We start from the raw sequence: 21,769 nt of genomic DNA, 5'->3' as shown, positions 1-21,769 counted from the left end.
ACATGTTTTCACTTTCTCATTATGGGATGGATATTGTGTGTAGATGGGTAAGAAAAAAATATATTTAATCAATTTTAAATTCGGGCTGTAACACAACAAAATGTGGAATAAATCAAGGGTCATGAATTCTTTCAGAAGGCAGTGTATACTGTATATTGTGCAAGACAAATACATACTTTCAGACTAGGTAGTATACAATTTTGGACCATTCCCGATAAACCGAGGGGTGGTGCGAAGCCTACGCAGGTGACTTACCTGGCTGACCAGGTGTACCGGGCTCTCCATCCTTTCCTGGCATACCAGGTACTCCAGGCTGTCCTGGATAACCCTTCTCTCCCGTGTATCCAGGGTCACCTAATGAGAAAAAGTGGGATTTAGCACAACTAAACTATTCACAGTGACGGTTTGAAAATACCATTTGAACGAATCATCTGACACAGACATACAGCGCAGTAGGATGGGCCATGTTCATGTTCTATACCTGGATCCCCGAGGTCTCCTTTCTCGCCCTTCATGTGCTCCATGTCAACGTCAGTCATGTTGCCAGCAGGGCCCTGGAGACCTGGCTCTCCCCTCTCTCCTTTGGGTCCATTCTCACCGAACTCCCCCCTTGGCCCAGAGATACCAGGGTCACCTGAGAGAAAGAAATGAGTTGTGAGAGATGTAATAGTATAGTGGTGTAAAACACACTGATGGGTATTCTAGAAGTGCAGAGCCTGTAGTTCTACTGTCTCACCTCTCAGTCCTGGACTTCCAGGGTTCCCAGATGGACCCTGATATCCTGGTGTTCCAGGTGTTCCCATGACTCCCATCTCTCCCTTGGGGCCTGGGAAACACACACATCAACAAATAAATGAAAATGGAATGGAAAAAGATCTGAGTATTGAAGGTCAGAGCTTACAAAGTATTGAAGGTCAAAGCTTCTCAATTTCACCAAATGCTCTTTCAATTCAACAGCAATCAACACAGACTTGTCCATTCAACATGTGTCAATGTCCTTCCAGTTACATCAGACCTCCTATACTGTTCTGAGGCATGTCAGTCTCACCTGCCCCCCCAGGGAATCCATCTCTGCCGGCGGGGCCTGTTCGTCCTGGAAACCCTTTGGAACCAGAAAGTCCAGGTAATCCTGAGTCTCCCTTCTCTCCCTGAGGGCCGGGCATGTCCAGACCAGGAGAGCCAGGCAAACCCTTATCACCCTTCACACCATCATGACCGAAGAGGCCTGACTCTCCAGGGGGTCCCATGGGTCCAGGGGCACCAGGTTCTCCTGCTCCAGGGGGTCCAGGGGGTCCTGTGCCACCATGCTGACCAGGGGGGCCGTGGTCACCTTTGATGCCCTGAGCTCCAGGTGGTCCTGTGTGTCCCTCTTGTCCGGGAATGCCAGGTAGACCAAGGTTGCCTTTCTCTCCAGGGAAACCTGTCACTCCGGCAGGACCCTGAGCACCTTTAGGTCCAGGTAGACCCCTACCTGGCTCACCCTAGAGAGGACAGTAGAAGATTGGTTGGTTGTGGAGTTTGAAACAACAGGAAGTGAAGCAAAGACACACATATAAAACACCCACCTTTGGACCAGGTGTGCCCGATATTCCAGAGAAACCATCCTGTCCAGGTCTTCCAGGCTCTCCTGGCAACCCAGTGGCTCCTGGAGCTCCAGAATATCCTTTAGGTCCAGGTGGTCCTGAGAATCCCATGCCAGGTGCACCTGTGTCACCTTTCTGTCCTGGGAATCCTGGAATTCCTGGGTCTCCATGAGGTCCTCGGTCACCTGGGTAGGGATGGAGAAGATGTTCATGATGAGCTGTACAGGGCCATGCAGGACCATAGCCTACCACAAGCTATACCAATACATATAAACACAAAGCTGATCCTCACCTTGTAGTCCACGTATGCCAGATTCTCCTCGAGGTCCAGGGGTGCCCTGGGGTCCAGGTGAACTCACACCTTTTCCTGGTTCACCTTTCACTCCTGTCACGTAGGGAGAGAGTAGATACACATGGTCATAGGCTCCTTATACCTGAATGTATGTATGTATGTATGTATGTATGAAGCTGCATCTATAGCTTCATCTGCAGCTGCACACCCACCTGGTTGTCCAGGGATTCCAGGTCGGCCTCCTTGGCCAGATGTACCCTTCTCTCCAGGCTCCCCCTGTCGGCCAAACCCTGGTACACCAGGAGGACCCCTCTCTCCTGGGGGTCCAGTGATCCCATGTTCCCCATCCAGACCACGGTCCCCCTTGATGCCATCTTGGGCCTGTAGGCAGAGATCAGAGATAGAGAGGGATGAGTGACTACATCACTGCATGAGCGTAGATGCTGCAAGCTTTAAAGTGATGGCTGAAACACATGCACGCATGTGTGCACACACTTACAGGTTCTCCTTTGGGTCCGGGCAGGCCGGGTAGTCCAGCTTTCCCTGGCAGTCCATCCACACCTGGCAGTCCTCGTGTGCCCACGAAGCCAGACCCTCCTTTGTCACCCTTCAGCCCTGAAGCCACGTAGATATCTCCAGGCTCACCATGGGCTCCTGGAGCCCCGATCAACCCAGGAGTACCGTAATTACCCTGAGGAGAGGAGACAGCAGGATTAATCAACAATCTATTTTATTAGAAAACTACTAGACAAACATACATAGCAATGACGTGTCAATATTGCACTATAAATTGTGCCTTCCTGTATTATACTTATGCTAAACAATGTAGTCTATTCTACTCAGCCATTTACTTTATGTTCATATTCTTGTCTTTTATTATTTCTAATTGCTGTTGCATTGTCGAGAAGGTACCTGGAAGTCAGCATTTCATTTTACATACGACTAATAAAACTTGAAATGTGAACGTCCTCTGACTACTTGTTACACACAAATAAGGATCTTGATCTTCATGGAGCTATAGTGACGCAACATTTCCACCGTAATGGTCTTCATCATGTTCTATTAGAGGAATGAGTAATGTGATGAAGATAACTCACGGGGCTTCCATCAGGCCCAGTAGGTCCAGGCAGGCCCGTGTCTCCTTTAGTGCCTGCTGCTCCAGGATATCCTACAGGAGACGAACCACACCTCTCAATCAAACACATCAACACCATCTCATAGGAAAGAGTGTGGAGGCGGATTAATATAGGCCCTAGGGTCAGGATCTTAACCTGAGATACGGGCTGAAGATGTGAAACTCAATCTTAGCGCCAATCACTTGCTGAAATCAATGGCACCAAAAGGTTTCAATGCTGTACATGTAATCTCAATTTATGATTCATTCAATAGTGTGGGTCACCTCACCTTGCAGTCCTTTAGGCCCCTGTGGACCAGGGAGTCCAGGGGGCCCGAAGGCTTCACACTGCACACACGTGTCTCCCTGATCACCTGAAGGTACAACGCAACACAAGTTTACAGTATAGAAATAACAGGTAGGTGACGGCGTGGGATGAGATGACTCGCTAGCAAAGTCAACTTCTCAACTGCACTATATGAAATGACCAAGTCTCACCATCTCCTCTCCTTACCTTTCTGTCCCAACTCCCCCTGTAGTCCTGGTGGGCCGGGGGGTCCGGGTGGTCCCTTCTCAAGGGCTGGATCACATGGCTCATCACCTATACAGAAAGCACAACACACATACGCATACAGAGAGAGGTGGTAAAAGTGAGACATCAAAGGTAACACTGAGGCACTTAAAAGACTCCGGCGCTATATGTATAAATCAGCTACATGACTCCAGAATGACAAAGGTCACACTATGCATGTGTAAAATGTACCTACCAGGAGGTCCGGGAGGACCAGGGGGTCCGACGGATCCATCGTGTCCAGGCTTTCCTGTGAGAGAGTCCCCATCTGCACCCCTGTCTCCCTTCTGACCAATCTCTCCTGGTTGGCCCTTCTCTCCGGGAGGTCCTTCAATAAGACTGCCTAAGATACACCACAGAGGAGGCACACAGTGAGGTTTGAGGATGTCAACTAACACACTACATGACAGAGAGGATGTAAAATATGACCAAGTTTCAAAGAATGCACTGATCACTTGATGGGTGTGTTTTTGTTCTCTTACCTGGTGGACCAAGGTCTCCTTGAAGACCAGGGAAACCTTTCAGACAGAGGAAAAATTGACAGTTGGTGGTACATAGAACCTTAGTGTGCATTCTTCTATGGATGCTGGTGTAATAACATAAACAGTGTAGATTTATAAAAGGTGGTGGTGGGGTGCACTGTACCTCTTTCTCCTTGTAATCCCGGGAGACCAGGGGGGCCGGGAGAGCCAGGAGCACTATCAACCTTAAAATCACAGAAAACAAAAATGTATACAAATATAAAATGTCCATCACCCTGCATACCAGACTCATATATTACTACACTATTTAAGAATAACGCTTTCAAAGATTGTATGGTGACATCTGGTGGTAAGAAAAGGGAATTGCACCCAAATGTACCAAAGTTAGATAGAGGTGTTGAGACCATTAAGCACGTTTACAGAGAAAGCGAACAGAGCAGAGCTTCCTAAACTAGGGGTTGCCTGATATGAAAATGAAAATGATTCAAATCTAAAAGTAAAAATTCAATGAGACAGCACCCTTATATTGTGGGAAAGTGCCGCACTTGACCATTGCCCTTGAATCATTACCACGGTGAATGGCTAAGCCTGCAATGCTATGAAACCACACACTATTGAAGATATTTTGATATTACCGGCTGCTATTGATATGGTGAAAACAATGTGGGGGGGGGGGGTAGAGGAACAGAAACTCACATCAATACATTTGTAAGATAACACTGTGAAACTAAAAATTGATGCTAGCAATCAAGAGGAAACTGACTGAATGACTCAAACTCCCCACCATATGCTCTCCAAATGGACGTTAGCTGTGTGGGCCGAGACGCAGAGTGCTATAGTGACGAAAAACTGATTTCATGGGATAGAGTGGTGAGCTTTTGCAAAGATGGGGCTCCATCTATCACGGGACGGCGGGCAGGCCTCTTCACTCTAGTTATGTTCTCAACTGGCCTACCTTGAAGGCCATAAAGGTGAAATTTAAAAAATGAATGGGTCTCCCTCTACCATATGGATGCATTGTATGATACACCCACTATATGGAGATATGGGATCAGAGAATGACAATGTTCTATTTCATATTGAGTCTTGATGGTTATTGAGGGAGAGTGTTGGAAAGATTTTTCAAATTGAGAGAGGAACTGTAGTCATTCGCAATGGATGTGAAAAAATGGACTTTCTGTGTAATGACAATAAAATGTTTATCTTTGCCTATGCAACGACATACAGTATTTGGGATACTGAACGAACTGAATGCAAGCATGCAGGGGAAATACAACATTCTACAGATGAGTGACAGAATCAGATAAATCCGTTTGACGGTGATCCTGGCTCAGGTGACATGCCGGTAAGTAAAATCCAACAGCTGATCTAGCTGTCATGTGACCGAATGCTGCAGACAATAGATTCACGGGTCACTATTGAGGAGTTTTGGTTCCTGACTCAAAGGGAATACGATGCCGTTTCCCTCCGAGCATTAAAACTCATGGTACGCTGATTCAGTGCTCTCGTCTGCATTAAAAACTTATAGCGATCCAGGTTGGATGTGACAGGAGAGATGAGGTGCGACCACGCCCCCTGACCTTCAGAAGCTCAGATGCGACATGCACACTCATCTCATTAGTGGTGGTGAGATAATTTATTTTATGTCAGACTAATATGCAATTGACTGTCATAGCCCCACCTTCAAAGTATATGATGGTGAGTTAAGAAGACAATCAGTTTCTCAGATCAGAAATACTGTTAGAATGTTTTACAATTGACTGCCATAAGCCCTAATTAAAAAAGTAAACATGGGCTGTTAATTACATCATTTGTTTTCACATGGGTGGGGTCATGATCATTTTCAGATATCAAAATGGGGTCGTGGGCCAAACATGTTTGGGAACCACTGGTATACAGTATGCAGAGACAGTACTTACATATGCTGGAGGTCCTTTCTCTCCTTTTTCACCCTAGAACACAGAGAGATGTCCATTTTATTAGCCTCAGAACTGAAAGGTAAATCAGAGATAATTTCTAATAAGCATATGACAGGTTTGTACAGGTTTTGACAGGTACAGTATAAATGGTTGCGTAGTTACCGGTGTTCCATGGTATCCAGGGCCGCCAGGAAAGCCTCTCTCTCCCTGTATGACAACAGGCACATCACAATGATCAGGACAAAGACATCAAACAACTGAACTACTGAGACAAAACCCCAAGAGAGAGCGAGAGAAGGACAGTGACAGACATAATGAGAGAGAGAAATACAAGAGGGTGGTGTGAGAGACTAGGTGTATACGTGTATGACTCTATACCTTAAATCCATTGTCGCCATCTTTGCCAGGTTTTCCCTGAAATCCAAGACACAGAAACTCAGTTCTTCCATGAAAGCAAATAATGTTGTTTTTCTTCAATAAAATATTGCAATGTGATCATCTTCACTCACCCTTGGTCCTGGTGAGCCTTGTTCACCCTTGACCCCGTTTAGAATGCAAGAACCCTGCAGACAAAAATGGAAATTACATCAATGTTACTCATAATGGTCATCAAAATATTTACTTCATGTACTGTAATGTCATTTCATGTAAGAACAAGTTGAAAAATACTAAAACACTCACTTTGTCTCCTCTGTCTCCTGTCTCGCCTCTCTGACCCTGAAGGACAGATACAAACACCTTTAGTAAGGAGGCAGACCTACTTTCCCTTCATCCATTCATCAAACCATTCATCCATCCATCCATTGATACCCATAGATGTGTTAACAGAATGAGATGGAGGACATTCGTCAGTGGCCTATGCTCCATGAAGGATTCAAGGGCTTTGGTCAAAGTAAGTCGTCATCGTCCATTATTATAATTGATTATAAAGAGCTGGGTACCGGTGGTCCAGGGAGGAAATGAGTGACGGTATTTCCTCCCGCTTCCTGTGACGGGAGTCCAGGGGGGCCAGGGGGACCACGGAGCCCTTGTGCACCCTATCAGGAGAGGGAAATACCAAGGGTACGGATCAGAAACGGGAACAAAGAAAACTATATAGAGTGGAAAGGCAGAGGGCTTTGTCCTGGAAGAAGAGGAGGTGAAGGGAGATAGGGACCAAATCTGTCCCTCAATGGTGAAGGAAGGATTTTAGAACTGTTTACAACTGATTTATTATGGCTAAATAATTGCTTATTAACTCTTTATAAAGATGTTGTGAACATGAACGTGTGTTTCACCTTGTCTCCCTTCTCACTCTGGAATGACAGCCGGTCACCCTGGAGAGAGAAGGCCAACGTCATTACTGAGACAACTTATTGAACATCACAAATGAGAGCATTCTGATTGGATGAACAACAATATAAAGTACAATAGGTGGAAACTTTGGCCTATTATTAGAAGATAATTGACAACAAGCCTACCTTTTCTCCTGGGGGGCCAGGTATGCCAGGGAAACCCTAAAGGGAAAGAGGAATATAGTCCGTGTTCTAAAGACAATATCATCCTAAATGTTAACATTCTTCACAAAAGTAGTGAGAATAAGGTATCATAGAATTGGGTATCATTTAAGTCTAAGTGATCCTGTGTTGGCCCAGTGTTAGAGTGGTCGCTCACTCTGGGTCCGTCTGATCCCTGGTTTCCTGGGGGGCCTTCGGGTCCTGAGGGGCCATTAGGTCCCTGTAGGAAAGAAAGGATGAATATTCTGTATAAGCAAGTTGTTGTCAGGCACGCGCGCACACATACAATCACAAGCACGCACACACATACAGTGCCTTCGGGAAGTACTCAGACCCCTTGACTTATTCCACATTTTGTTACGTTACAGCATTATTCTAAAATAGACTAAATAAATACAAATCCTCAGCAATCTACACACAATACCCCATTATGACAAAGCGAAAACAGGTTTTTAGAAATGTTTGCATATTTATTCATTATAAAAGACAGAAATACCTTATTTACATAAGTATTCAGACCCATTGCTATGAGACTTGAAACTGAGCTCAGGTGCATCCTGTTTCCATTGATCATCCTTGCAATGTTTCTGCAACTTGGGGACCTTCAGTAATGCAGAAATGTTTTGGTACCCAAGAACACAAGTTTGGAACCACCAAGACTCTTACTAGAGCCCGCCTCCCAGCTAAACTGAGCAATCGAGGGAGAAGGCGCTTGGTCAGAGAGGTGACCAAGAACCCGATGGTCAGTCTGACAGAGCGCTAGAGTTCCTCTGTGGAGATGGGAGAAACTTCCAGAAGGACAACCATCTCTGCAGAACTCCACCAATCAGGCCTTTATGGTAGAGTGGCCAGACGGAAGACACTCCTCAGTAAAAGGCAAATGACAGCCAGCTTGGAGTTTGTCAAAAGGCACCTAAAGACTCTCAGACCATGAGAAACAAGATTCTCTGGTCTGATGAAACAAAGATTGAACTCTTTGTCCTGAATGCCAAGCGTCACTTCTAGAGGAATCCTGGCACCATCCCTACGGTGAAGCGCGGTGGTGGCAGCATCATGCTGTGGGGATGTTTTTCAGCGGCAGGGACTGGGAGACGATTCAGGATCAAGGCAAAGATGAACAGAGCAAAGTAGAGAGAGATCCTTGATGAAAACCTGCTCCAGAGCGCTCAGGACATCAGACTAGAGCGAAGGTTCGCCTTCCAACAGTACAATGAGCCTAAGCACACATCCAAGACAACCCAGGAGTGGCTTTGGGACAAGTTTCTGAATGTCCTTGAGTGGCCCAGCCAGAGCCCGGACTTGAACATGATCAAACATCTCTGGAGAGACCTGAATATAGCTGTTCAGCAACACTCCCCATCCAACCTGACAGAGCTTGAGAGGATCTGCAGAGGAAAATGGGAGAAACTCCCCAAATACAGGTGTGCCAAGCTTATAGAGTCATACTCAAGAAGACTTGATGCTGTAATTGATTGCAAAGGTGCTTCAACAAATAACTGAGTAAAGGGACTGAATACTTATGTAAATGTGATATTTCAGTTTTAGATTTTTTATAAATTACCAAAAATGTATAAAATCCTAGTTTTTGCTTTGTCATTATGGGCTATTGTGTGTAGATTGATAAGGGGAAAAACAATCTAATACATTTTAGATTAAGGCTGTAACTTAACAAAATGTGGAAAAGGTCAAGGGGTCTGAAAACTTTCTGAAGGCACTGTACGTACCGGTAAACCAGGTGTTCCAGGGAATCCTTTATCTCCTTTCAGTGGGATGATTCCTAAAACACCACCTGGGTCTCCCTGAGAGAGACAGACAGAGACAGGTTAGAGACTGATACACTACACACAGGGCCCATCAACAATGTTTTAATAGATGTCTTATGATGCTTCCATACCTTTTAACACTGAAATGTACTTTATTTAGGATGTAAAAGTCCTCGGTTTTAACTTACTTTCATTCCCATTAGCCCAGGGATACCCTGAGGAGAGAGATAGAGTTGTAAATCTCGCCCGATTGAATGATAAACACATTTTATTAAGAGCTTATTATAACATCTTTCAGTCTAGTGCCTTTTATTCTGTTAATTGATTTAGGTCTAGTATGAAATACTGGTCTAAGGTGAAGTCTGTGGCAGCGTTGAAGTAAATACTGTGACCATGTTGGTAATGTTGATGGGGCAGAGCGCTTACAGGAGGACCCTGTAGACCAGGGAACCCAGGCTGTCCATCTGTCCCTCGATCTCCCTGGAACACAGACAAGAGACATCAGTTCACACTGAAGACAGGGTTGAGACAGCATGGTTAGGTAGAAGTGCATAAATAACAGGAATTATTAAGTCAGTTCCTACACAGGTGTGTAACAGCAGAGAGTTGATACCAAACAAATGACTCACCTTTGTTCCGTTGCACCCTGGGATACCTGACGATCCAGGGGGGCCGTCTTGTCCGGGGATACCCTGTGGGGGAGAGGCAGGACACACAAGGACAGGTAAGACATTTGTGAGGTAGGACACATGGCCTAAACAGTCAAAACTACTTGCATGTGAAGTTATGGTTTACAGGAATTAACAGAACGTACCGGTAGCCCTGGATTTCCTGGGAAGCCTGACAAACCATTAGATCCCTGCAAGACACCACAACACAGTATTTATATTTGAGCCATTTAGCAGATTACTTTGAATACAAGTAATTGCATTACAATAAGAAGGCAGAATCACATAAATCCAGTAATATGAAGTTATATGCTGTTCAAGGTAGTCCAGGCAAAAGCCAAAATGCTGTAAGAAAGTAAAAACTGGTTTCCAGACTAGGAGAGGTCTGCTCTGATAGCGTTATTGTACTTACACGTGTTCCTTTCATTCCAGGAGTTCCAGACTCGCCATATTCTCCCTGGGAAGAGACAAGTGACATGGATGTGACATTAAGACAACATAGAAGTGACATAACACATTTTTTTTGTAAATAAAATGATGAATGTGTATGTGTTATACATGCATGTAATATAAGCATAGTAAATCACATTATACTGTCCCAAGTAAGGTCTCCTGGTGGGTTGGGGAAACTCTGAAGGGGTGTGGTCTGGAGCTGACACTCACCTTAGGGCCCATCGGCCCGGCGGGCCCCTCATTGCCCTGCATGCCCGGGAACCCCATGTTGCCTTGGAGACCAGGAAACCCCCGCTCACCCTACAGGACACACAAAGCAGGTTGAACAGATTCGAATGAAGTTAATCGTATAGATGCTGATCTATGTTTTTCAGAATCATGGTTGAGTTTAGGGTTTAAGTAAGGTAAGCTGATCCTAGATCTGTGCCTACAGGCAAGTGGGGTTAAACAAATTATGATTAGAAAAATATATGAAGGGGATTGATGAGACAGCAGCAGCTTGTCAGTAGTGATTGCTTCATGTGTTCCTTCTATCTGCCACTAGATGAAGCTACTGTTCTTTCACGGGGCCATGTAGTCTGCCCTCACCCATTGAACACTGAACAAAAATATAAACGCAACATGTAAAGCGTTGGTCCCATGTTTCATGAGCTGAAATAAAAGATCCCTGAAATTATCCATACACACCAAAAGCTTTTATCATCACACAACGCCACAGATATCTCAAGTTTTGATGGCGCGTGCAATTGGAATGCTGACTGCGGGAATGTCCACCAGAGCTGTTGCTAGATAAATTACATTTTCATTTCTCTACTATAAGCCGCTTCCAACGTCCTTTTAGATTATTTAGCAGTACGCCCAACCGGCCTTACAACCGCAGACCGTGGGTGTATGGCGTCATGCGGGCGAGCAGTTTGCTGAAGTCAACGCTGTGAACACAGTGCACCATGGTGGCAGTAGGGTTTATGGTATGGACAGGCATACACAATGGCATTTTATCAACGGCAATTTGAATACAGAGCAATACCGTGACGAGATCCTGAGTCCCATTGTCGTGCCATTCGTCCTCTGCCATCACCTTGTGTTTCAGCATGGCAATGCATGGCCCCATGTTGCAAGGATATGTACACAATTCCTGGAAGCTGAAAATGTCCCAGTTCTTCCATGGCCTGTATAGTCACCAGATTTGCCACCCATTGAGCATGTTAAGGATGCTCTGGATCGACGTGTATGACAGTGTGTTCCAGTTCCCGCCAATAACCAGCAACTTCGCACAGCCATTTACGAGGAGTGGGACAACATTACACAGGCTACAATCAACAGCCTGATCAACTCTGTGTGAAGGAGATTTGCCTCATGCAGCACGGCACGTTAGTCACACGAGGTAGTGACTGGTTTTCGGATCCACGCCCCTACCTATTTTTTAAGGTATCTGTGACTAACAGATACATATCTGTATTCCCAGTCATATGAAATCCATAGATTAGGGCATCATGAATTTATTTTAATTGACTTATTTCCTTATATGAATTGTAACAGTATAATCTTTTAAATTGTTGCATATATATTTTTGTTAAAAGTACATTTTCTGCTGCCAAAAGTGAGAGAGAGGGAGCTAGAAGGAGGTGGGTGAGGAGTGGAAAAGCAGTGGTTTTTGGAGCCCTTTTTTCTGTGTGTGTTTCTGACTGTCTTACTCTCTTGACCTCCTGCCTTTCTCTTTCCATCCCCCTCCCATATCCCTCTATTTCTAAAGCTCACACGAGGTTTGAAGTTGAACATTAAATTTTGGGCCATGAGAACCAGGACACGGGCCAGTCCCCAAGGGAAGAGAACTCCGATCGTGGGCGGCAGGAAGTCATATCATCACAGCGAAACTATGCAGGGAGAATTAAAACAGCGGTTGGTTTGCCAGGCTTCAACACCTTTCAACAGACATGAGGTATGACTTCACCAGGCGCAGTCTGTCAGACAGTCAGTAAAGGCCTGGGTCCAGAGAACACACAGCTCCTCTGTGGTATGTCTGTGTGGCTACTGTTTCTAAAACAGTGAGTCATCTTGAGAGCTTAAGGCTACACATGCAGGGTAGATAAGACACTGTTGCTAGGCTCTAATGTGAGTCAATACATGCAGTAACAGCTACATAATAGGTTTTTTTGAATCCCTGAGAGGGTGGAGATGGAACTGAGTGTGTCATTGTTACTTTGAGATAAGACAGGCAGTGTGCAGACTTTGTCTTCAAGTGTCTTAGAAACTTCTAACCACAATTTTAAACCACTGATTGCTGGATGTACTGTAACAGTGTGATACTCTTTCAAAAGCGAGTGGGAGATTGTTCGGTCCGGTGGGAATGCGGCCTCAGCCCAGCTGTGTGTCTGGACATGCTCTAATTCCGCCTGATTCCTGCTCCGTGTCGGTCTTCCGTTTCGCCGTTTTCCACCAAGGACTAGACTGACCTGCCTCGACTCATACTATTCCTAACATAGTAAATGTACAGCTGTGACACACAAATTAGTATAATATGTTACGTTTGGTATGGTTACATAAGGCAGGAGGTTGCTTACGCCAAAAACTAAAGGAATTAAGTAGGTCGGGAGGATGGTGGCCTATGACATGGGGAGAACGCAAACATCTAGGAACCCAAAAAGTTGCATGTTGAATTTTTTTGCATTTGAACTTGAACTACTTGCTACTTTTTAGCTACTTTGCAACTACTTAGCATGTTAGCTAACCCTTCCTCTAACCCTAACCCATAACTACTAGCCTCGCTGAGGTTAGCCACCTAGCTGAGGTTAGCCACACTGAGGTTAGCCACCTAGCTGAGGTTAGCCACCTAGCTATGTGTAATTCGTAACATATCATACGAAATGGATGACGGACATCCAAAAATGTATGCATACTGTACCATAAGAAACGTCCCTTTCGCCACTTTGTGCCTAACAGGGATTGTGGAATCTGTAGTTTGTAGGTGGGAATCTCAGGATGAGTGAGTAGGTGAAAGAGATATGGTGTGAAGAAAACAAGAGCAATGTGAAACTGGTAGACAATGGAGTTTATTTTTCCTTTATTTAACTAGGCAAGTAAGTTAAGAACAAATTCTTATTTTCAATGACAGCCTAGGAACAATGGGTTAACTGCCAGTTCAGGGGCAGAACGATAGATTTGTACCTTGTCAGCTCAGGGGCTTGAACTTGCAACCTTCCAGTTACTAGTCCAACACTCTAACCACTAGGCTACCCTGCCGAGTGATGGACAGAATGCTTACCTTTTCTCCTTTTACTCCACTGCAGTCACATTTTCCACCGCACGATGACCCAGAACACCCCTACAGAGAGAGAGAGGAATTAGCAATCAATCTACTTTACAGTCAACGGCATTAGTGATCAATAGACTGAGACCATTTTACACCACTAGAGGGCAACATAATCCCCCCAGCTGATCACCCCTAGTTTTCCAACGCCCTCTGCTTTATTTTACAGCATTTAGCTCTCCTGCCAGTGGGAACACTGACACTAACATAAACACACACACACACACACACACAACATAAACCAGAATCATTCATTTGATCAGATCAAATGATAAGAAAGGCTATAGTGGTGGTAACTGTTGCCATTTGCTTTGCAGCTTTGGGGCAGCTCTCCTGCAGCAACCCTACCAGGGAGTTACCCACATGACAGTTTACCAGCTGGCCTCACTACTCTCTCAGCCCTCTCTCCCTCTTACTCTCGCCAGGGACTAGAGCCAGGGAACTGGCCTGTACCCCATCTCTGCTCTCTTCCCTCCATTATTCCCTCCGTTTCTAGAGACAATATTTCTCTCATCATCACTCAATACCTAGGTTTACCTCCACTGTATTCACATCCTACCATACCTTTGTCTGTACATTATACCTTGAAGCTATTTTATCGCCCCCAGAAACCTCCTTTTACTCTCTGTTCCAAACGTTCTAGGCGACCAATTCTTATTGCTTTTAGCCGTACCCTTATCCTACTCCCTCCTCTGTTCCTTTGGCGATGTAGAGGTGAATCCAGGCCCTACAGTGCCTAGCTCCACTCCTATTCCCCAGGCGCTCCCTTTTGATGACTTCTGTAACCGTAATAGCCTTGGTTTCATGCATGTTAACATGCATGTTAAGCCTCCCCCTAAGTTTGTTTTATTCACTACTTTAGCACACTCTGCCAACCCGGATGTTCTAGCTGTGTCTGAATCCTGGCTTAGGAAGACCACCAAAAATTCTGAAATTTTCATCCCAAACTACAACATTTTCAGACAAGATAGAACTGCCAAAGGGGGCGGTGTTGCAATCTACTGCAAAGATGGACAGAACTCTGCAGGCTTACTATCCAGGTCTGTACCCAAACAATTTGAACTTCTACTTTAAAAAATCCACCTCTCTAAAAACAAGTCTCTCACCATTGCCGCCTGCTATAGGCCACTCTCTGCCCCCAGCTGTGCTCTGGACACCATATGTGAACTGATTGCCCCCCATCTATCTTCAGAGCTCGTGCTGCTAGGCGACCTAAACTGGAACATGCTTAACACCCCAGCCATCCTACAATCTAAGCTTGATGCCCTCAATCTCACACAAATTATCAAGGAACCTACCAGGTACCTCCCCAAAGCGTTAAACACGGGCACTCTCATAGAGATCATCCTAACCAACTTGCCCTCTAAATACACCTCTGCTGTCTTCAACCAAGATCTCAGCGATCACTGTCTCATTGCCTGCATCCGTAATAGGTCAGCGGTCAAACGACCTCCACTCATCACTGTCAAACGCTCCCTGAAACACTTCAGTGAGCAGGCCTTTCTAATCGAACTGGCCGGGGTATCCTGGAAGGATATTGATCTCATCCCGTCAGTAGAGGATGCCTGGTTATTTTTTAAATGCCTTCCTAACCATCTTAAATAAGCATGCCCCATTCAAGAAATTTAGAACCAGGAACAGATATAGCCCTTGGTTCTCCCCAGACCTGACTGCCCTTAACCAACACAAAAACATCCTATGGAGTTCTGCATTAGCATCGAACAGCCCCTGTGATATGCAGCTGTTCAGGGAAGCTAGAAACCATTATACACCGGCAGTTAGAAAAGCCAAGGCTAGCTTTTTCAAGCAGAAATTTGCTTCCTGCAACACTAACACCAAAAATGTTCTGGGACACTGTAAAGTCCATGGAGAATAAGAACACCTCCTCCCAGCTGCCCACTGCATTGAAGATAGGAAACACTGTCACCACTGATAAATCCACTATAATTGAGAATTTCAATAAGCATTTGTCTACGGCTGGCCATGCTTTCCACCTGGCTACTCCTACCCCGGTCAACAGCACTGCACCCCCCACAGCAACTCGCCCAAGCCTTCCCCATTTCTCCTTCGCCCAAATCCAGTCAGCTGATTGCAATCACTAACATTGAGTGGCTGCTGCCAACACACTGTCATTGACACTGACCCAACTCCAGCCACTTTAATAATGGGAATTGATGGGAAATGATGTAAATATATCACTAGCCACTTTAAACAATGCTACCTTATATAATGTTACTTACCCTACACTATTCATCTCATATGCATATGTATATACTGTACTCTAGATCATCGACTGCATTCTTATGTCACTAGCCACTTTAACTATGCCACTTTGTTTACTTTGTCTACATACTCATCTCATATGTATATACTGTACTCGATACCATCTACTGTATGCTGCTCTGTACCATCACTCATTCATATATCCTTATGTACATATTCCTTATCCCCTTACACTGTGTATAAGACAGTAGTTTTGGAATTGTTAGTTAGATTACTTGTTGGTTATCACTGCATTGTCGGAACTAGAAGCACAAGCATTTCGCTACACTCGCATTAACATCTGCTAACCATGTGTATGTGACAAATAACATTTGATTTGATTTGATTTGATTTGATGTTCTGAAAGAGCTGCAAAATCTGAACCCCTACAAATCAGCCGGGCTAGACAATCTGGACCCTTTCTTTCTAAAATTATCTGCCGAAATTGTTGCCACCCCTATTACTAGCCTGTTCAACCTCTCTTTCGTGTCGTCTGAGATTCCCACAGATTGGAAAGCAGCTGCGGTCATCCCCCTCTTCAAAGGGGGGAACACTCTTGACCCAAACTGCTACAGACCTATATCTATCCTACCCTGCCTTTCTAAGGTCTTCGAAAGCCAGGTCAACAAAGATTACCGACCATTTCGAATCTCACCATACCTTCTCTGCTATGCAATCTGGTTTCAGAGCTGGTCATGGGTGGACCTCAGCCACGCTCAAGGTCCTAAACGATATCTTAACCACCATCGATAAGAAACATTACTGTGCAGCCGTATTCATTGATCTGGCCAAGGCTTTCGACTCTGTCAATCACCACATCCTCATCGACAGCCTTGGTTTCTCAAATGACTGCCTCGCCTGGTTCACCAACTACTTCTCTGATAGAGTTCAGTGTGTCAAATCGGAGGGTCTCGCCCTTGCTGCTGGTGAGACTCTGATCCACCTCTACCCAGACGACATTCTGTATACTTCTGGCCCCTCTTTGGACACTGTATTAACAACCCTCCAGACAAGCTTCAATGCCATACAACTCTCCTTCCGTGGCCTCCAATAGCTCTTAAATAAAAGTAAAACTAAATGCATGCTCTTCAACCGATCGCTGCCTGCACCTGCCCGCCTGTCCAACATCACTACTCTGGACGGCTCTGACTTAGAATACGTGGACAACTACAAATACCTAGGTGTCTGGTTAGACTGTAAACTCTCCTTCCAGACCCACATCAAACATCTCCAATCCAAAGTTAAATCTAGAATTGACTTCCTATTTCGCAAACAAAGCATCCTTCAATCATGTTGCCAAACATACCCTTGTAAAACTGACCATCCTACCAATCCTCGACTTCGGCGATGTCATTTACATAATAGCCTCCAATACCCTACTCAACAAATTGGATGCAGTATATCACAGTGCAATCCGTTTGGTCACCAAAGCCCCATATACTACCCATCATTGCGACCTGTACGCTCTCGTTGGCTAGCCCTTGCTTCATACTCGTCGCCAAACCCAATGGCTCCATGTCATCTACAAGACCCTGCTAGGTAAAGTCCCCCCTTATCTCAGCTCACTGGTCACCATAGCATCACACACCTGTAGCACGCGCTCCAGCAGGTATTTCTCTCTGGTCACCCCCAAAACCAATTCTTTCTTTGGCCACCTCTCCTTCCAGTTCTCTGCTGCCAAAGACTGGAACGAACTACAAAAATCTCTGAAACTGGAAACACTTATCTCTCTCACTAGCTTTAAGCACCAACTGTCAGAGCAGCTCACAGATTACTGCACCTGTACATAGCCCACCTATAATTTAGCCCAAACAACTACCTCTTTCCCTACTGTATTTATTTATTTATTTTGCTCCTTTGCACCCCATTATTTTTATTTCTACTTTGCACATTCTTCCACTGCAAATCTACCATTCCAGTGTTTTACTTGCTATATTGTATTTACTTTGCCACCATGGCCTTTTTTTGCCTTTACTTCCCTTATCTCACCTCATTTGCTCACATTGTATATAGACTTGTTTCTACTGTATTATTGACTGTATGTTTGTTTTACTCCATGTGTAACTCTGTGTCGTTGTATGTGTCGAACTGCTTTGCTTTATCTTGGCCAGGTCGCAATTGTAAATGAGAACTCAACTTGCCTACCTGGTTAAATAAAGGTGAAATAAATAAATAAAAATTATCCACCTGTTCCTTCACTCACGTTTGAGGCGTGCTGCCAGAGACCTGTCAGGCAGAGCAGGCTGGAGTATATCCACTGAGACTGGGCTAACACTGAGGACAGGGCTAAGGAGCACACCGCCATGTGAGTGACACTCCCAAGAAGCACACACACATATACACGTGTGACTAACCCTAAGTAACCCCTACAGAGCACAGTTGTAGAACCCCAAACATACAGTACACTCATACATACAAGGGGCTCCAGAGTGGCACAGCGGTCTAAGGCACTACATCTCAGTGCAAGATGCATCACTACAGTCCCTGGTTTGAATCCAGGCTGTCGCATCCAGCCATGATTGGGAGTCCCATAGGGCGGCGTACAATTGGACCCAGCGTCTTCCGGGTTTGTCCCGGGTGGTAGGCCGTCATTGTAAATAAGAATTTGTTCTTAACTGACTTGCCTAGTTAAATAAAGGTTAAATAAATACAAATATAGAAACATACATACAAACATACAGTACACACATACAAACATACAGTACACACATACAAACATACAGTACACACATACAAACATACAGTACACACATACAGTACACACATACAAACATACAGTACACACATACAAACATCTCCATCATCTACCCTCACTTCCTTTCACAATTCCCCGTTCACTCCCCACTCTCTCACACACACACACACACACACACACACACACACACACCACACCCTGCCTCCGTTCCAACTCAAGTCCAGGCTAAGTGGATCAATGTGTACTTGCTGCTGCTGATCTGAGAACCCTGGTAAACATGGGTATCAGTCACCCTCTAAAACTCAAACCAGATTGGATCTCCATCCTGCTATCTTCATCATCACTTCAGGCCCCACCTGCATTCACTTTACATGTGTGGCCTGCAGCAAGTCAACCTCTCTTCTTCATACAATCTCTCTCTTTCGCCACTTCTTTCTTGCTCTTTCTCTTTTCCTCACTCTGTAACAGTGTTGCTTCTGTCCCTCTCCTTGCTCACACCTGGATTTGAACCACGGAACCTCTGAACACATCGACAACAGTCACCCACAAAGAATTGTCACCTATCGCTCCACAAAAGCCGCAGCCCGTGCAAAGCAATGGAAACTCAGAGCGAGTGACGTCACCGATTAAAACGTAACTAGCTTGCACCGCTAACTAGCTAGCCATTTTACACCAGTTACCTAACTTTCCTATTGTTTTTATAGAGATTTGACTAGATGTCCTTCTAATGTGCTGGAGGAATAGCCAATAAACATGGTAGAGTGAGTGCCTGCCTTGCGAGAGCAAGATTACTGACTGTATGAACCATCTACGTACATGCTACTTGTTATGGTAAAATCTTCTAGCTCACACCAGTATGGCTTCAGATGTACGTACATACTGGTCATTATTTTGACAAATCCCCATGATTGTTAGATACTGTAAGCCAAGAAGAGTTGAAACTGACATTTGTGACATTCACAAATGTAACTGATTTCAGTGATCAATGTCCATGTGTTGTTCTCTCCGTTTCCCTCCGCCTCCAATGCTCTCTCTTTTCTGTTTGTTCTGTCTCCCTCCCCATCTCCTTCCCTCCATCCTCCTGTTAGATAAAACTTCTTTCTCTGATCAAACATTCCAGCAGGCTCTTTGCATGACTGAGATACCCCCAACCCTCTAACCCAGAACACACTGACACGCATGATGTGGTAATGTCTCCACGCGTGTGTGTGTGTCATCTCCTGTCTATGTTCTCACTCTGCCATTCTGCGATGTCTATCACACACTCTCTAACCACAACATGCTGATGTAACAGGATATCAAAGCAAGAGTAGCCTATTTTTAGATGTCCCATTTTGCTTTCTTTCTCAGTCTGTTTCGCATCTCACTAAATCAAAACACCAGATTGGCGAGATAGCAGGCAGACTGAACTGACATCCATACAAAAACAGATTTGTAGTTAATGACCTGTGCTGCTAGAGAGAGAGACTGTCCACTGGGCACAGACGTCAATTCAACATCTATGCCATGTTGGTTCAACCAGTGTGTGTCCAGTGGGTGGGGTGGTTGAGTATCTGGTCCGATGTGAAAAAGGGATCGTAAGAGGGTGTTATCACCTAGATTCCCAAGTCTATAGGGCTATGGGGACTATCAGTAATAACAGAGAGCAGTAAAATGTATAAAACATCTCTCTGTGCATGTGTGAGTATGCATGTGCGAGGGTTTCTCTCCACTAGTTCACATACTGGACCAATAGGCCATGACAGCAGAATTAAATCAGTGTGAAAATGATGAGAACAGAAACAGGAATGAAATGATTGTGAAAGTACAGGGTAGGAGGTGAGGATGATGTATGAGTCTTGACTTGGCTGTAGTGAAGCCATTTTCCCAGAACGGTTGCATACTCAAACACTAAACAGATTCCAAAACAGATTTCAGATTCCAAACAGACTTCAAAAGAAAATAACCTACAGTATGCTTCGTGGTGGGGAGAGATTCCTCGGTGTGGAGTGGAAGGTATTGAGTTTGAGTAACCAGTACACAATGGTCATGGCCAAAATCTGGCTTTCCTACTACTTACTTAAACTGCATACTGTGTACTAATCGTACTCCATACTTTTTTAGAACATATTGTTTAGTAAAAGCAAATGTAGTAAGCTACAATTAACAGCATACCAGACTACTGAGAATGCCTCATCTAATGCGTAATTGCGTTGATTCCCATCATTCGTTCATTTCGGTACAGTGCGACACACCTGGGTCTCGGAATACGATTCTATTACTCAATAGTGTGTACAGAATTCTATTAGATGAAAAGCCAAAATGAGTGTGACATCCCAGCATGTAAAGCATACTATATTTTCAAAATTTCACATACTATATACCCAAAATGCCTACTATTTAGAACCAAGTAGGGGTTTTCGGACACTGCCAATGGCCTGGGTCTGGTGTAGGTACAATAACCACCTCAACATAAACCTCACAAGTCGGTGTAAGCGTGGTTGTGTATCATTTCTATGCTTGTGTGTCTGCCTGTCAAATCTGTCCAAAATGATTTGTATTGTGTATATTTTTGCCAGAAGACCTGCAGGTGCTTATGTGCGTGCCTGTAGAATGTTGCATGTGCTTGCTTGTCAGTGTATGTATGTATGTATGCGTGTGTAATTGTGGGTGTGAGTGTTTAATCCATGGCCATGCTGCACAGGGCCCATGGGCTCCAGTACTTGTTTAGAAACAGACAGATAGCATCTCAGAGTGCCAGCAGATGAGTGAAGGGAAAGAGAATGAGAGGAAAGAGTTTTTAAAAAGGGAGAGGAGAGAGACCAATTACCAGAGCTCAGAGTGCGAGAGCGAAGGTCAGTTCAGAAGGAAGGGACTGTGATAGGACCAGAGGTAGAAATATCTACACGCTTTGTGTGTATGCAAGTGGGGGGATTCGACCATAAATCTCCCAGTAGGCTCAATCCCAAGAACTCAGCCAGTTCAACACTTTCCCACTAGTTTGTCTGAAGTCATCATTGGTTTGTCTAATGTCACTACTCAGAAAGTAAAGCTCTTCTTAGAAACTCCCTATACTGAGGAGAGAGGTAATGTTTAGACTCCAGATTAGAGGGCTGAGGCCGGGGGAAGAGTGGATTGATACTAGGGGGTCTGACAGCCATATAAACAGTCATTATATGAAAGAG

The 21,769-nt window shown here is 44.8% G+C and overlaps 1 protein-coding gene across 1 annotated transcript in view; it reads right to left on the bottom strand.

The window, feature by feature from the left end:
* LOC115126135 (collagen alpha-1(IV) chain-like) overlaps positions 1-21,769 on the bottom strand; it is a 74,043-nt gene that overhangs the window by 24,594 nt on the left and 27,680 nt on the right. The window contains exons 2-32 of the mRNA XM_065017384.1: positions 13,604-13,663; positions 10,552-10,641; positions 10,301-10,345; positions 10,035-10,079; positions 9,850-9,912; positions 9,647-9,700; positions 9,409-9,435; positions 9,182-9,256; positions 7,615-7,677; positions 7,422-7,457; positions 7,239-7,277; positions 6,903-6,998; positions 6,643-6,678; positions 6,471-6,524; positions 6,340-6,375; positions 6,124-6,168; positions 5,962-5,994; positions 4,206-4,266; positions 4,043-4,078; positions 3,757-3,903; positions 3,504-3,590; positions 3,280-3,363; positions 2,973-3,043; positions 2,375-2,566; positions 2,088-2,256; positions 1,876-1,968; positions 1,566-1,768; positions 1,049-1,481; positions 737-826; positions 482-634; positions 256-354 (exon numbers count right to left, since the gene is read on the bottom strand). Of these exons, the coding sequence (XP_064873456.1) occupies positions 256-354; positions 482-634; positions 737-826; positions 1,049-1,481; positions 1,566-1,768; positions 1,876-1,968; positions 2,088-2,256; positions 2,375-2,566; positions 2,973-3,043; positions 3,280-3,363; positions 3,504-3,590; positions 3,757-3,903; positions 4,043-4,078; positions 4,206-4,266; positions 5,962-5,994; positions 6,124-6,168; positions 6,340-6,375; positions 6,471-6,524; positions 6,643-6,678; positions 6,903-6,998; positions 7,239-7,277; positions 7,422-7,457; positions 7,615-7,677; positions 9,182-9,256; positions 9,409-9,435; positions 9,647-9,700; positions 9,850-9,912; positions 10,035-10,079; positions 10,301-10,345; positions 10,552-10,641; positions 13,604-13,663 (2,815 nt within the window). The remainder of the gene's footprint in view (positions 1-255; positions 355-481; positions 635-736; positions 827-1,048; positions 1,482-1,565; positions 1,769-1,875; positions 1,969-2,087; positions 2,257-2,374; positions 2,567-2,972; positions 3,044-3,279; positions 3,364-3,503; positions 3,591-3,756; positions 3,904-4,042; positions 4,079-4,205; positions 4,267-5,961; positions 5,995-6,123; positions 6,169-6,339; positions 6,376-6,470; positions 6,525-6,642; positions 6,679-6,902; positions 6,999-7,238; positions 7,278-7,421; positions 7,458-7,614; positions 7,678-9,181; positions 9,257-9,408; positions 9,436-9,646; positions 9,701-9,849; positions 9,913-10,034; positions 10,080-10,300; positions 10,346-10,551; positions 10,642-13,603; positions 13,664-21,769) is intronic.

This window comes from Oncorhynchus nerka, linkage group LG1 (assembly GCF_034236695.1).
Source record: "Oncorhynchus nerka isolate Pitt River linkage group LG1, Oner_Uvic_2.0, whole genome shotgun sequence".
In the NCBI taxonomy this organism is placed as follows: domain Eukaryota; kingdom Metazoa; phylum Chordata; class Actinopteri; order Salmoniformes; family Salmonidae; genus Oncorhynchus; species Oncorhynchus nerka.
Note: the sequence above shows the minus strand (reverse complement) of the source record. Positions and strands in the feature narration are given on the sequence as shown.